Source organism: Lissotriton vulgaris, chromosome 9, assembly GCF_964263255.1.
Source record: "Lissotriton vulgaris chromosome 9, aLisVul1.2, whole genome shotgun sequence".
In the NCBI taxonomy this organism is placed as follows: Eukaryota; Metazoa; Chordata; class Amphibia; order Caudata; family Salamandridae; genus Lissotriton; species Lissotriton vulgaris.
This window is the reverse complement of record NC_141697.1, coordinates 357,701,058-357,716,187: the sequence shown is the minus strand read 5'-3', so window position 1 is coordinate 357,716,187 and position 15,130 is coordinate 357,701,058. Positions and strand designations below refer to the sequence as shown.

Below are 15,130 nucleotides of genomic sequence, written 5' to 3'. Positions count from 1 at the left end.
GCTTATTTCTAGGCAGAATATACAAGCAGTTAACAGAGCAGTAGGACAGAGCACATGGTGAACACGAGGTAGCACATGGCATACAAAATGGCTGACAGAAATACAAAATGGCTTCCAAGAAACTGGCAAGATAACATCGAAAATCTCACTGGCTTCAGCGAATGCTAACCTGCTCACTGTCAATTTATGACACCCACACCCAACGATGCACACACATCATTCAAGAGAGAGGACTCAGCGGAGTGGCAAGTCCCTCTCCAAATCATACTAGACAATTCTGTCACTTAAGAGAGAGGTCTCTGCATATAAGTCAGTCCTTCACCAGACCCTTCTACACACACAATCATCTAAGAGAGGAGTCTTAGTGGAGAGGCTAATCTCTTCCCACACACCATTATGCATACCCATCATCTGAGATAAAGATCTCAGTGGAGATGCCAGTCCCTCCCAACACCCTACTACGCATTTTTGTCATCTGAGACAGAGGTCTTAGCAGAGAGGCCAGTCCCTGCAAGCAATCTACTATGTACATCTATTATCTGTTACCCTTGGGAGAGCTGTTGCAGACACACTACACACACAATCTGAGTAGCAATTTATGATTTGGGTTTAGGGGCACTAAAGTGGCATTTCCAGTGAGGGATCTACGGGCAGGGAGCTTCAACAAAGATCTTCTGCCCTCCGTCACCAGATAGATCCCCTTGAATTGTATTAAAACCAACAGCAACAAGCATATTTCCATTATCAAAAACAACAATACAATTGGAGACCCCATATATTTTAAGATCTGGATAATCTCAGCTCTCCTTAGTTACTATGGGTTTACAGATAGAGGAGCAAGGCTCCCCTCAATAAATGTTTGTTGTACCTTTTACATATCAGTTTGGCCACATTCAACAGCCATTGGCTGGCTGTCCCTGTCATTCAAGACATGTAACTTTCCCACTGCACATTGCACTGCAGACTCATTGGCTTAGTCATCAAATGATTCCAAATAGAAAGAGGTATTCTCTTTTTTCCCTTTATGATGTGCAGCTATGGTGGTCATCTGTTGAGTCGATGTTTGCTCAATGATACATTGGATACCATCCAACTGTTGTCCGCATGTGCCGTTCTGTTCCCTGACCTTGCACTGGAACAATGCCTTGCCATGGACATTACTCATTAGCGTTTGTCTTTCCAAATGTCTCAAACCATTTAAGCTAGGATTCTCTTCTGGCAAAAGGTAGCCAGAACCATAGAGGGTCAGAGTGGCTGCGAACAGATAGCGGAGTCAAGGTGCAGACCTTCAGCTGATGAAAGGTGGTAGCCTGTGCAAGGACTGTCTTCGGCAACTGTACTTACAGCCCTGCATTAATTATGTGCATGAAGGCTGTTTGGGACGTAATTCTTGGTAGCCTTGTTTGTATACTGATTGAGAATGGCAGCTCCCGAAATAGAGGTGCGCAAGGCAGCAAGGAGGCCCTATAGAAATGTCCTAGATCTCCGAGGACCAGAGGGATTCAACAAGTCAATACAGTGACACCACCCTTTAAATCCTGGAAAGACTGATATTATGTTGCAGTTCTAGAGGGGGAGGTGTGAAGAGTGAAGAGTTGAAGGAGGCGGGGAATCACTTTTTAGCAGAGCACTGTGACAGGTAATTGTATCTGTTCTGCCTCATTGGAAGGAGTCTCCTCCTGGTGAGGGTAGGGAAAAGTAGCTGTGTTGTAAAAGGTGAATGAAATCCCATCATAACTGCCTTTGCTGTTGTGGTTGCAGTTCGCATTCACAGCAATATGACTGCCTCCGGTCACCCAGAGATTACAGTACACAAATAAAAATCTACAGAAGTAGTTTTCTTCAAAGTCCCCATCGCATTTTATCGAATTTCATGCAACCCCCTGAGTGTGACGTTTAACTGATGAGCTTCTGGGGCTGAACTGAATTTCATCTTTAAGTAATGCCCTGCACACCCTAGAAGTTCTGTGCTCTTCATATAACGCCACCCGAGATGGCCACAGAGGAAGATGAACGGACGGAGGGAGTAATGAATGTTTAAGGGGTGGAGAAGGGATTGTGCTGGCCAGAGATGGCCAAGTGGAAAAACAAGTCCACTCTCAAAAGACCCAAAATCACATTTAATTATGAGTTAACAATCATACTTTCCCTTAGTATTCTATAGTACAGGACACAATTATATACTGATTAACCCATGCATTCATCCATGTGCTGAATTACGTGGCCATTCATTTATCCATGCTCTCACTCATTTGCCCATCTATCAATCACCAACTATTCCTACATTCATCCTTGTATAGATTCAACTACTCATTAGGGCACTAACTCGCACCTGTTCATGCACACACACACACACACAACCCTTCCCCCCACACACACATTCTCTCTCCCTCTCTCTCTCTTTAATAAGATGGGTTTATGGCCAGGTACAATGGATTTACCTCTGTTTGTAATTAAATGCTGCACTCACATGAGAAGAGCTGGTCTGGCATCTTCATGTTAGAATTGGCAACCTGTAATAATGTACATCATATGTTTCCACATTGGCTGCTGATAATATTTCTTCCCGGGGTCGCAGTAAAGTTGGGCTGTCGATTTTACCAATCGCCTAACTCATAATATGCTGCATGTCTTTGGATACCCAACTTGCAGATTCACTCGCTTCAGTACTATTTGTTTCTTGCTATATGTCGGTAATAAGTTTTGCTTTGACAATTTTCAAGATATGATATTTGTAGCCATTTTCACGAGAGTGTACACAATTATTTTCTTGCATAGCTAATGTGTGTGTGTTTGTATATTTGTCACTCTGCAGCTGGGGCTCTGCGCGTCTTTATGTCCCAAGGTTCTCCATCTCCTCCACTCTGGATCTAAAAGACATTCTTGAAGGCCTAGGAATGACTGACATGTTCAGCGACCACGCAGATCTGTCAGGAATAACCGAAGAAGCGAATTTGAAAATATCACAAGTAAGATGTTTGAGTGCTCAGATTCTATAAAACAGTGGATCCGTGTTTTAAACTATTTCATATTTTGGGAATGTTTTACTGCACGTTGTTGTGATACGACGTATGCTTCTCATTTGTTGCTCACATTCTCAGTGAGCAATAGTGAAAACCTTTAAGCTGACTGGAGGCTCACAGGAGACTGAATTCCCTGCTGAAGAGCAATGCCATAAGTCCCATAGTGAATATTTGGAATGTCCCCCGACGGAGACAAATATATTTTTTTTTAAAAGACTTTACCTGCTGCCCTCCATCATTGTGTCGCGCTCTCCTGCTCCACTCTGCTCTGCTGCAGACAGGCACTGGCTCCCAGACTGCCCTGCAGCCAATCCTGACGCTGCTCTCATGAATGAGAGCAGCTTCAGGATTGGCATGAGCGCCTATGATTTGTGCTCCAGGATGGACTAAGAGCATGTGCCTGCTCTCTCCAACCCGAGCAATGCAGCTGCGGATGCAGAGTTCTTAACTGCGCATGTGGGTTTAGCAGGTCTCAGATTGCTGCCCCAAACCACATGCACAGTGAAGGCAGTGCCCAACACTACCCCGCCAGCCTGTCACCACCCTGGCCCCACCCCCAAGACCCGGCACAAGAAAAATAAAACGATAAAGAAACTGGTTTTAAATCTATTTTATTATCATTTTATTCTCCACATTTGTGAAAGTGCTGTCAGGGGCGCCGCTGGTAAAGTCCTGTTTCCATGTGCTGGAATCGTCCTTTGTAATAATTTCCTGAGTGCATTTTAATGATGTTAATCTGTGCAGCCTGCATGAAGCAAGCATGGTGCATGTGAGTTAGCAGGAGTGAAGGAGGCCAGTAGGGTCCATTTTGAATGCCTCTGACATGGCCTTGCACAATATGGAGGGTGAGCCTTATGCTCCCGGACAGTGGAAATGTATTGCTCGCATCCTGTAGCTGGAGAAATGAGACCTAGACACTGAAGTGAGGGGGGGGGGGTGAGACAGCGCTGTTTTAAGAATTCCATGAGCCCCTTTTGGTTCGGTACTCAGTGCTTTGCTTCAATATATAATAAATGGGCCAGACATTCACGTTACTGGTTCTGTTGGTTGATTGGTGGACTTTGAGCTCAAGCACAGCCACACTACCTCCCTGAGAAGGCTGTGACTGCTCACCTTTGGTACCTTGAGTGAAATGCAGAAAGGACTGTACTTGGCTGGTTTCAGAGCCATAATAGAGCCGGCCCCGGATATCAGAGGCATGTTTGAGGCTCACTATTTTAAGACTGCCCCACGCCCCCAAATGGGTTCTGACAACTACACTGTTTTTAAAATGTCTCCATGTATCTTGCAGGATTCATTTTTGCGAGCCAAAACCCTATATGGCTAGGACACTCATTAACACATATATTTCATGAACAGTGGATGAAAGTAATCGGTAGAAGAACAAGCCCACATATTTGATCAATAGTACCTCGTACACCACCATTTTAGCATATAATTTACGTTGTAGTTGTTTAAAGATAGACAACTTCAGTGCTATTTAGAAAGTGATTCATAGAAGACTTACAGCCTTATTTAGACCCTGGATGGTAGTTAAACAGTCTGCCAAATGTATGTGTGAATAAGGGGGACCTAGGTACAGTAAGGGTTTTCACTGCCACATCAAACCTCTTTACAGAATTGGAGGTTTGCCAAGCCAAATCCTTGCTTGCCATACTTTGTTTCCAAGATGGACTTTGTTTTAGCTAAACAAAAGATAATTGACACAACATGCAGAGCATTGTTTCCCTCTGCATGGGACCATTCTGCATTTTCCAATCCTAGTTCCTCCAAGCTTTGCATGAAAAAAACAAGGTCAGAGAGAATGAATGACAATTGTCCCATTCTCAATAAGGTGGATCGAATGTCAATATGACCCAGTGAATCGGTGGTGGGCAGACTGCTGAGTCAAGGGTTAGTATTCGTTTAGCCAAGTGATGCTCGTCAACATTAACTAAACCTAAATAAAGTGATGGGAACCGTAGGTTTGTGGAACAAGAGAGTGATAGCTTACGGTATGCTTCGGATTTCGCCAGGACCTAAATGAGGGGTATTTTGAGTTTAAAGGGTGTAAGATTAGAAACTGGCAGGTGTCTGGACCAGTTACATTGACACTTCCTCCACTTCATTCACAGTGGGAGAACTGCCTGGTTTCCAACTGCAGAGCCTCAGCAGGCTCCAATATCAGACTCTTTTGCTTCAGGGTCTACCCACTGCACGGCCACCGTACAGTCATCTGCCCCACTGTGCACCTAGGTGCATACAGGAAATATTCTGAAATGTTGACCATATCTTCAATAACTAGAGACATTTTCTTCAAGGAAACAAACCCCTGGATTAGGCTAAAACCCCTGCATTTTTTGTAAAAATATGATTTATGTAGAATATGCCCGAGCTTGAGAATGAAAAAATAGAAAGGCACTGGAAAATACGAAGTACAGCATGAATTGACTATGAGCTATTTCTTGCATTGGTAGCTAACCATTGTGGCGATATCTTAAACTAGACTAAACAACCTGCGCTTGAAAACTCTCTCCTGATGCCCTGTAATTCTGATTTGAGTGTAAACATTTACTGTCGGTCAGGGTGATTTTTTTCATGCAGGTGAAATCACACGAAATTGACTATGTACATTTCTTGCCTGCAAAAGAGCGGTCCATCCAGGAAATGTCTTAAAATTCGACTCAATAAATATTTTATCCTTCAAATATTAAATGATCGCAATACATATCCACAGTGTGTGTGTGTTAAGACCTTGTCACCTTATTTTGTAACAATACACCATGGAAAAGGGGTCAATTTCAGAGAAGGCACTGAAGAGAGCTGATGGTGAAGCTGCCCTTCTGTGGCTGGGCCTTTAAAGTCTGCCTTCAACAGCCATAGGTATCAGCTCTTACTGGACATACTGCTCATGCTTCACTGGCAGTTCGCAAACCCTTGATATACATAGGGTCTCATTTATGAACACTTTTGTGCCGCGTGGTTGTCACATTTTTGGCATTCTGGTGCTGAAATGTGCCCCTGCATATTTACAAGGCCCCATAAAGCCACTTTACGTGGCTTTTCATGGCCTTGTAGCTATGTGCCCGTTTCACGCAAACACTGCATGTGTGTTACTGTGGGTGTTCCCAAGCAACACCCATGGAATCTGAAGCCTTACCAGATTTACGAGAAATGTTAAATCTGGGGATGCATCAGAATCTAGGAAGGCACATTTCTCCTCGTTTTTTCTTTTTCTATGTGTGCTGAATTCTGCAGCACACGTAGTAAGAAGAAATCGCCTGAATCGATTGATTTTGTGCAGGAAGGTGTCCCTTCTTGCACGAAATTAATTAGCCCCTCAATGCAGGCACCCTGGCACCATGGTGCAAGGATGCCTGTGTTGGCACATGGCAGCCCACTGAGCGCCAGCTATGGGGAAAAGGGCAGGAATGCACCATATCTCATAGATGCAGCATATTCCTGCCCTTTTGTTTTGACGTAGGGCAGCGCCGCAAGATTCCTTGCAGCTCTGCCCTATCTTAAAACCTTTATGAGGCTTATAATTCGTTGGTCAGCATGCATCTTCTACTACAGACTCCCTTGTAAGAGGTTACTGAAATGTTTTTGAGATTATCCTGAAGTCCCTAAATCCACCACATATCTCTTACATTTATAGGAGTCATGGTGTAGGAGACATGCGAGGATTCCAGCTATTGTTCAATGACAATTAACTGCCCTTTGGACACACATTTTTGCACAGACCTATTACCATTAGAAGCTGGGTGGAATTTTCAAATATATTGACACAATTCGAGTAATTTTGGGTATTTCAGTTTATGCTTGCTAGGTGTAAAGTGAAATTCTACTGCGTTTATGACTACATTGTAACACAGGAAATAAGCAGATTACCTGAATGCGAGCAGTTAATGTTCGCTTCGATTGTGTTTTTTGAATTATGTTTTTAGTGGGAAATGCAGCCTCACATTCAGAAGGGAAACAAGGATGCATTTTGTTCCAAACTACAATGCTAAGTGCTTGATTTTCATTTCAATTAATTATGAAAAAAAAATCGTAATTGTCCTCACATTTCACATAATTATATGAAAGCAAATGATGTGAATTTTGCACATCCCTAGTGTCTAGTAAACAGTGGTTTGGGATCCTGTTTTGCAAAGTATTTTGATTCATTTGGATCAATATAAAGGAATTCAGCTCCATAGTTATATAACAAAAGGTAAATCCTTTCGGTTGTGACACAGTCACCGGGGGCCAAGGATATGCTCAGATATGGATCCCTATTCGCTAAACCACTGGGACTAATAAACACTCAACGAAAGAGCCCCTGTCAGGGCTAAATTGGTGTTGAAATGCTTGTGTTCCGTTCAGGTAGGATTATTCCTATTGGAGCAGGGTCAAGACTGATTTGCATATGGCTAGGTCCATATTGAGGTGGCTTGGAGAGCAAAAGAACGATGGGTCAGAATGCTACCCGGAGCGACCGCCAGTGGTTAGATTTATTACAAGGATTGCTCCCAATAACTTTTGTGTGATTTAAATAGGTTCAACAAAGACAAGAATTGAACTTGATTGTACAAACGTTATTAACGTGCAGTGTACCTATATTGGAGAATTCAGGTTAACACAATGTATAACACTTTGGGGCCGATTCAGATTCCGGAAAAACCACTCCGATTAGCCATAGGGAGCATTTTTTCCGTATGAATCGTACCCTGCAACGTCCCCATACGTACGTTGAAGTACGATTCGTACCAGGAGCAGGACTCCGTACGAATCGTACAAAGACCGTACGACTCTAATCTCCGCACGATTCTCCCTCGGAACCCACTGTACGTGACATTTGTTTGGTTCGGAGCAGGTTTTCCCGACCCAGCAAGTACGATTCGTGCTGGGTAAGCACCTTACAACGCTTTTTTTTTACGGGAGCTCAAAACGTACGGAGAAACAGAGTTTGCCTCGAAACAGGTACTGAACGCCCCCCCCCCCCCTGGGTACAATGCATACACCTCATGTCTGCAGGGGTATGGTGCGTACCCCTGCGATCATGGGGTGTAGGCACCGTACCCCATGATCGCAGGGTGTATGAACCGTACCCCATGATCGCAGGGTGTATGGTGCGTACACCCAGCGATCATGGGGTATGGTACGTACACCCCATGATCGCAAGCTGTATGCACCATACCCCATGATTGCAGGGTGTACGGTGCGTACACCCTGCGATCATCGGGTACGGTGTGTACACCCCATGATCGCAGGGGTACGCACTGTACCCCTGCAATCATGGGGTGTACGCACCGTACGGTGTGTATGTGATTGTGTGGTTGTCCGTACGAATCACCCTTACCTGACGTGGACCGTACGAATCGCGTCCTCATACCCCAGTCCAGATTGTACTCGTCTGGTCGTGCAGCATGTTTACGAATTGTAAAGTTCACTGTGAGGGTTTGTGTCGTACGGTATCACCCTTGCAATTCATACGTTCCCGACGATTCAGACGGATTGACGAGATACGGATCGTACTACGCAATTCAGACGGACGTGTACGATTCGTATGGAGAGGGCTCCAGATACGATTCGAACGGACGCTTTTTTTCCCGAATCGGAATCTGCCCCTTAAAGTGATGGGGACATTTTGTAACATGAATTGCCTACCAGAATGAATAGTACATTTGAGCACCACACTGAGAGAAAAAAAAAAGAGGGTCAGTTGATGAATACAATTAAACTGAAAGTTGCATACCACTGGCATTATACTATACTTAAAATTATGAATAGTGGCAAGCAACTGACCTCAGTACCTGGCAAAAAGCTATTTGTCATATTTAATTCATTGAAATGATACAAAAATCAGAAGGCCTGAATTAAAAATGAACGAATGACAGATTTGTAGAGCTCGAACAGCAGAGACTGGAGAGATCTGAGGGCCAAAGGAGAGCTCCTGATTATGTCCGACTGTCATGTTTTTGGCTAACTTTCCCCGCAGCGGAGGGACTACAAGTTCGGAAGGCCATCAAGGGAGAGACCATATAGATAGAGACTTGGCAAAAATAAGGATTTCAGTCTTCTCTGCGTTGCAAATAGCCTTACCTAATTGATTTAGATATGGAAATAAGATCAACTTTTAATGGACAGAACAGTGTTCTGGAATATGGTGAAAATAAGCTGGGTATTATTAGCATATTTAGACTTATGAGAAGAAGCGTTCTTTTGCATGGTATCCTTCCCACTCCCCCCCCCCACACACACACAAACACACAGTTTTAGCTGGATTTTATTGCTAGTGTATGAACTCTGATCACTGGGACGCTGCAGTTCAATAACCTGTATATGAGTTCTGACCCCTCAAAACATGTAGAAACTTTTAATTCTTGATTGGCATATTTAACTTACCTCTATTTCCCTAATATATTGTACTCTGGGGCCTGTAAGTTAAATGTCACTGGAGGACTGTAGCACTTATTGTGCCACCACTGAAATAATCATGTCAAGCATGACTCTAGGCCTGCCTCAGGAGCCTAGGAGTGCAGTTTTTAAACTGCTAATTCAACCTGGCAAAGTATGCCTTGTGACAGGCCGAAAATGTCCTTTTTAATATTTAAACCGCACCGCCTAAAGATGGCCCCATGCCCACAGGTCAGTATCCAAGGTATTTAAAAAGTAGGGCATGTGTACTTATGGTTAACATGCAGTGGCAGTGATAACTCCCCAAAAGAATTTCTTACTGTGGCAAGGCTGGCTCTACTATAGAAAAACACTAAGGGGCCGATTCTGATTTGGGTCGGAAATCACTCCGACCAAGCCGGATCCCGGGTGTTTTTCGACCGATCCAGACTCCTGGAGTCCGACCGAGCGAGTACAATGCGGCCGTTTGCTATCAGACTTGTTTTGGTCAGACTCCCATTGTCGTCAATGGGAACCGGTCGTACAACGTGTACATGGGCTCCCATTGACTGAATGGGTACGTTCCGGACAAGTGCACCCCTTACAGTGTGTACGCGTCAGTACCATCCACACCGTACATGCCTGTGTTGGCGAGACCCATGGGTCTCCCCGTGGGTCTGAGCCGTAAGGCCGCGGGTACCAGGGGGTCCGATGCGGACCCCCAAAGACCAGCTCCAGGAGCTGTTGCGAGCCGGAAGCTCCGACTCGATCCGGCTATCCGAATCACGCATCGTACTGGCTCGGTCGGAATTCGCCTCCATTGCATGCCACGGTTAGCTTACGGTCAAGACTTACGGAGCGGTTCGGACCCGGAAACGATTCGGCCGGAGATTTCGCGCTTGTTCGCATCGTACTTCGTCGTCCGGAACCGTGTACAAACCGGACTGAAATTCAGCTTCCGAATCCGACCCGCTAAACAAGAACCCGATACGGAGCCCTTCCAACCAAGATCGGAATTGGCCTCTATGTAGCATAATAGCACCTTGTAAAGCATAACCTTAGTTTGGAATAGCTTGAACCATGCTTCAGGGGCAACACTTATTAGGAATTTAAAGTCCAATTTAGTAGTCAAGTGAGATTTTAAATTACTATTTTTAAAATGCCACTTTTACAATGTTGACTTTTTTCTGCCTGAGCAAAGTGTGCCTTTCTGCCAATGTTCAGTAGCACCTAACTGTTAATGGTTATCCTGTGGTGTGATGTGTATTGCTTCAAGACAGTGGGCTTAGGGATGGAGAAATACTTTTTCCCCTGACAGGATAGCCACCTGGGTGTAGAAGACCGTGTGGTCTTAAGAAATCCAGGTGAGACGAAGTCAGGTTAAACTGATAAGTTTAATCCAAAGGTTACAACCACAGGAGGAGCGCCTCACCAGTCCGAAGTCCGATAAGCAACTGACAAAGCCCATTGAGCTGACTGCAGAAGGCTCCTAACAATCAAAGGAATACATTCTCCAAACAGTGCTAATACATTCTTATGATGACGTCAGTAAACAAGCCTAACAAACAGAATTGCAATACACTACATTACCTTCCCCCTTTTGCACAAAAAAAACGAAAATAAAATAAATATAAAAAAAACGTAATAAGAAATAAATTCATTGAATCTCGAGGGAACTTGTGGAGAAGTGTGGCTCACGGTGTAGGGCAGGCAGACCCGGAAGCTGAGGTCAGACCCGGGACCAGGGTTTAATTCCCGACGCGGCAGGGTCTTGAGCTCAAATGTCCACGGACTCGATATTTCTCGCTTCGGTGCCTGCTCTAATCATGGGTTCTCACTATGCAACTCTGGGCATTAAGCTTGCTTAATCTCCACAACGGCCCCCCTGCGGCGGGATGCCTGGCTTTCACCTTGGGGATGCCCTGTAGGGGCTATCTCACAGGGAAAAGCCAGGACGGGTTCCCAAGGCAAGCGCCGGGAAACCTCCGGGTAGCTGTGCTCTCAATAAATGCAATATTAATAATAATAATAATAATAATAACCTTCCTGATACGACCACTCCGACTACAAGAAGGAATGGAAACCGTTTCAGAACTGCACGATGGAGGAGAAGAGGAAGGAGAAGAATTAACTCTAACATCCTGTTGTAACCAATGCATCCAATCACACCCTTCCTGCAACATCAAACTTTTCTTCTCTCTGATAAGAGCAGCTTGACCCTCAGACAATCTTACCACCTGTCTAACCTTCCACCAACCTTTCTCCCCCAAAAATACAGCATTCTTACTAACTTTAGAAACCTGAACGGGACTTGTAAAAATGGAATTACCTTTAGAAACCTTGAAAGGTTTTTTGATCATAACCCAGTCTCAGATAACAAACTGCACCTCCTTCACATTCTTAACTTTATCAAAATTTGCCTTCATCACTTCCTGTTTCCGCTTCACAGTCAAATCAAGTTCTTCCTGAGTCCCCTTAGCAAGACCAGGACTCTTATTATAAAGCCAAGAGGGAAACAAAGGAGAATGAACTTTCCTCCCCCTTAACAATTCAAATGGAGACACCTGGGTTGTACAATGAGGTGAGATATTATAATTCCAAACCTTTTTTTCCAAAAATTTCCCCACATCCAAACCAGAGGCTATAGCAGTCTGGATACCTTCCTTCAAAATCTTGTTTCCGAGTTCCACCAAGCCATTTGAAGACGGTGAATAAAGCACCACTTTCAACTGTTTAATATCATGTACTTCCAAAAACGTGCACATTTTGTCCGACACAAAGTGTGTACCGGTATCTGTTACCAACACCTAAGGCGCCCCTTCCAGCAAAAATACCCTTTCCAAAAATGAAATGGTATTATCAGAATTCGGAGTCTCAACAAATTTATAATACATCCATTTTGAAAAGTAACCAATGGCTAAAATTAGATACCTCTTCCCTTCAGGCAGAACATTATAAGGACCAGAGAAATCCAGACCTACTTTCTCCCAAGCGCCCCCAGGGAACTGAGTGGGCAGCAGAGGGGCATCATGCGTTTTCCAATGTTTATCTGAAAGTAAACACTCCTGACAATTATTTACTAAAGCTCTTACCTGAACATCAATGCCAGGCCACCAGTAATGCGACTTAATTCTCATACATGTTTTCGTCTCTCCTAAATGGCCAACGTGAGCAAACTTCACAATCACATTTCTCAAACTACTAGGGGGAACAAATCTATCACCCCTCAGCAATATACCATCTTTCACAGAAAGCTCCTCTGCTACCTGAGAGAAATACTTCAGGTCACCAGATACATTTCTTGAATCAGGCCATACCCCAGAAGAAAATTCCAAAGCTTGGGATAAAACCGTATCCTTCAAACAAGCATTTTTCCACTCGACTTCACAAAAAACAGAGTTCCATTCTTCAATGGCATCAACCACAGACACACATTCCACGGTCCTCCTCTACCAAATCATCCTCATCATCCTTGTCCATCAAAATCCTGGAGAAACAATCTGCCCTGAAGTTCTTGCCACCCGTAATATTTCTTAAATCGAAATTAAACTCCTGAAGTTTAGAAACAAGCCGGGTCAACCTAGGAGACATACTGTTTGTTCCCGTAACCTTGGAAAAATAAAAGAAAGTGGTTTATGATCTGATAGCATAATGAATCTCCTCCCCCAGATGTACATTTTAAACTTTTGCGCCGACCACACACAGGCCAGTGCCTCTCTCTCTCGATTGTGCTATAGTGTTTTTCAAACTCCTTAAAGGACCTAGAAGCAAAAGCCACCATTTGCTCTTCACCATCCACTTGTTGGCTTAAAACCGCCCCCAAGCCTTTCATGCTAGCATCCACTGACATAATACAAGTGCAATCATCCCTAAAAGCCTGAAGGGCCTGTGCAGAAATAATCAATTCCTTGACCTTCCAAATCTTTAGACCAAACAAATTTTCGACCTTTTTTGTGTAACAACCGAAGTGGTTCCACAGCCTGAGCATAATTAACAACAAATCTAGCATAATATTCGGCCAGACCTAAAAATGAACGGAGAGCATCCTTGTCTCCTGGCGGTTTGGCTTCTTTCAGGGCCCTAACCACAGAAAATGTTGGTCTAATACCAGATTCAGAAACTGTATGACCCAAATACTCCAACTCAGGCACTCCAAATTTACATTTGTCTTCCCTCACAGTCATCCCTCTTGCTCCAAGAATTGAAAGAACCTTCCTCAGTAAAACATTGTGTTCATCCATTGTCTGGGCAAAAATCAAAATATCATCCAAATAAGCTTGCACCCCCACCAGGTCTTTGAATAAGGAGTCCATTAGCCTTTGAAAGACGCTGGCCGCCGATGCCAACCCAAACGGAAGCCTCGAAAATGTAAAAGCTCCGAATGGGGTAACAAAGTCAGTTCCTGAGACTCCTTAGCCAAAGGTACCTGGTGGTAGGCCGATTTCAAATCCAACAGTGAAAACCATTTAGCCCCACCTAAATTTGCCAACAATTCGTGAATCTTAGGAAGCGGATGACAGTATACTTTTATATTTTTATTAAGACCCCTGAGGTCCGCACATAGCCTAATCTCCTTGTTCTTTTTTCGGGCAACGACAATGGGGGGCGACCCATTGAGAGGACTCAGAAGGCTCAATAATTCCATATTTGCATAAATCCTCTAACATTTTTTTTAGTTCAGCTCTGACACTCAAAGGAACTGGACAAACCTTATGAAAAACAGGAGTTGCCCCAGGAATTAATCTAATTTTGTGTTCAGCGCCCTTCACTAAACCAATCTTATCACTGAAAACATTTTTAAATTCATTAAGAAGATCTGAGCGATCTATCTTTGCCCCCTCAACAAAACAAATAGGGAATTCACGAACTTTAATGGGATCTTAATCACCAGGGACTAAATACAAACCCATTTTGGCCAAGTCCTTCCATCCCACAATATCTTTCCCTTTTATAGCCACATAGATCTTTGTAACAATAGATCTTTCAAGAACTTGCAGATTTCCCAAGAAAAATCCCAACATATCTATATCTTTTTCTCCGAAAGCCTTCGGGTTTACATCCGATTGAGTCAACTTCACATTTCTCCCCCACTTTTCATAGAAGGTAGTATCACGTAGAATAGTGATAGGCGAACCAGAGTCTGCCATAACATGAACCTTAATGTCATCAATAGAAGCATCACATAAAGGACTCCTGATAAAGGTTGAATTGTCATCTGTTTCCACCATCAATAAAAGATTGTCAAAATACTCTAAACTTTTTGAAAATGGCCCACTTTCTTACAACCTGTGCAGCGTTTATTAAAGGCTGGGCAACCTTTAAAATTCCCCGTGTGAAATTTAGATCCACATCTGAAGCAGAAACCCTGCTTAGATTGATTTTGATTTGGCTTGCTCACCCATTTTTCCTTCCCCCAACAGCATACAGACCCTCATCCTCCAATTCTTCTGAAATCAAATTCACTTTAGGAGAGGAATCTACCATCATAGCTTTTGTGGAAATTATAGATCTTTCAATACTAAGACTAAGATCTATGACCTCTGATAAAGAGGGATTTTTGCAGCTGAGATTCCTTTCTTTAACCTTAGGAGAAGCACAATTAAAAACGAATCGGTCTCGAATATAGTTATCAAGAAGAGGGCCAAAATCACAGGTGATTGCTAAGACCCTCAATGCAGAAATATATTCATCAATTTTCTCATCTTCTTTTTGCTTCCTTTTATAAAATTTGTGCCTCTCCAACATAA

General features: G+C 43.6%; 1 protein-coding gene across 1 annotated transcript in view; it reads left to right on the top strand.

Annotated features, from left to right (window-relative positions):
• The window catches only part of LOC147690131 (alpha-1-antitrypsin-like), a 113,312-nt gene that overhangs the window by 54,771 nt on the left and 43,411 nt on the right, over positions 1-15,130 (top strand). The window contains exon 4 of the mRNA XM_086937732.1: positions 2,816-2,969. Within this exon, the coding sequence (XP_086793858.1) occupies positions 2,816-2,969 (154 nt within the window). The remainder of the gene's footprint in view (positions 1-2,815; positions 2,970-15,130) is intronic.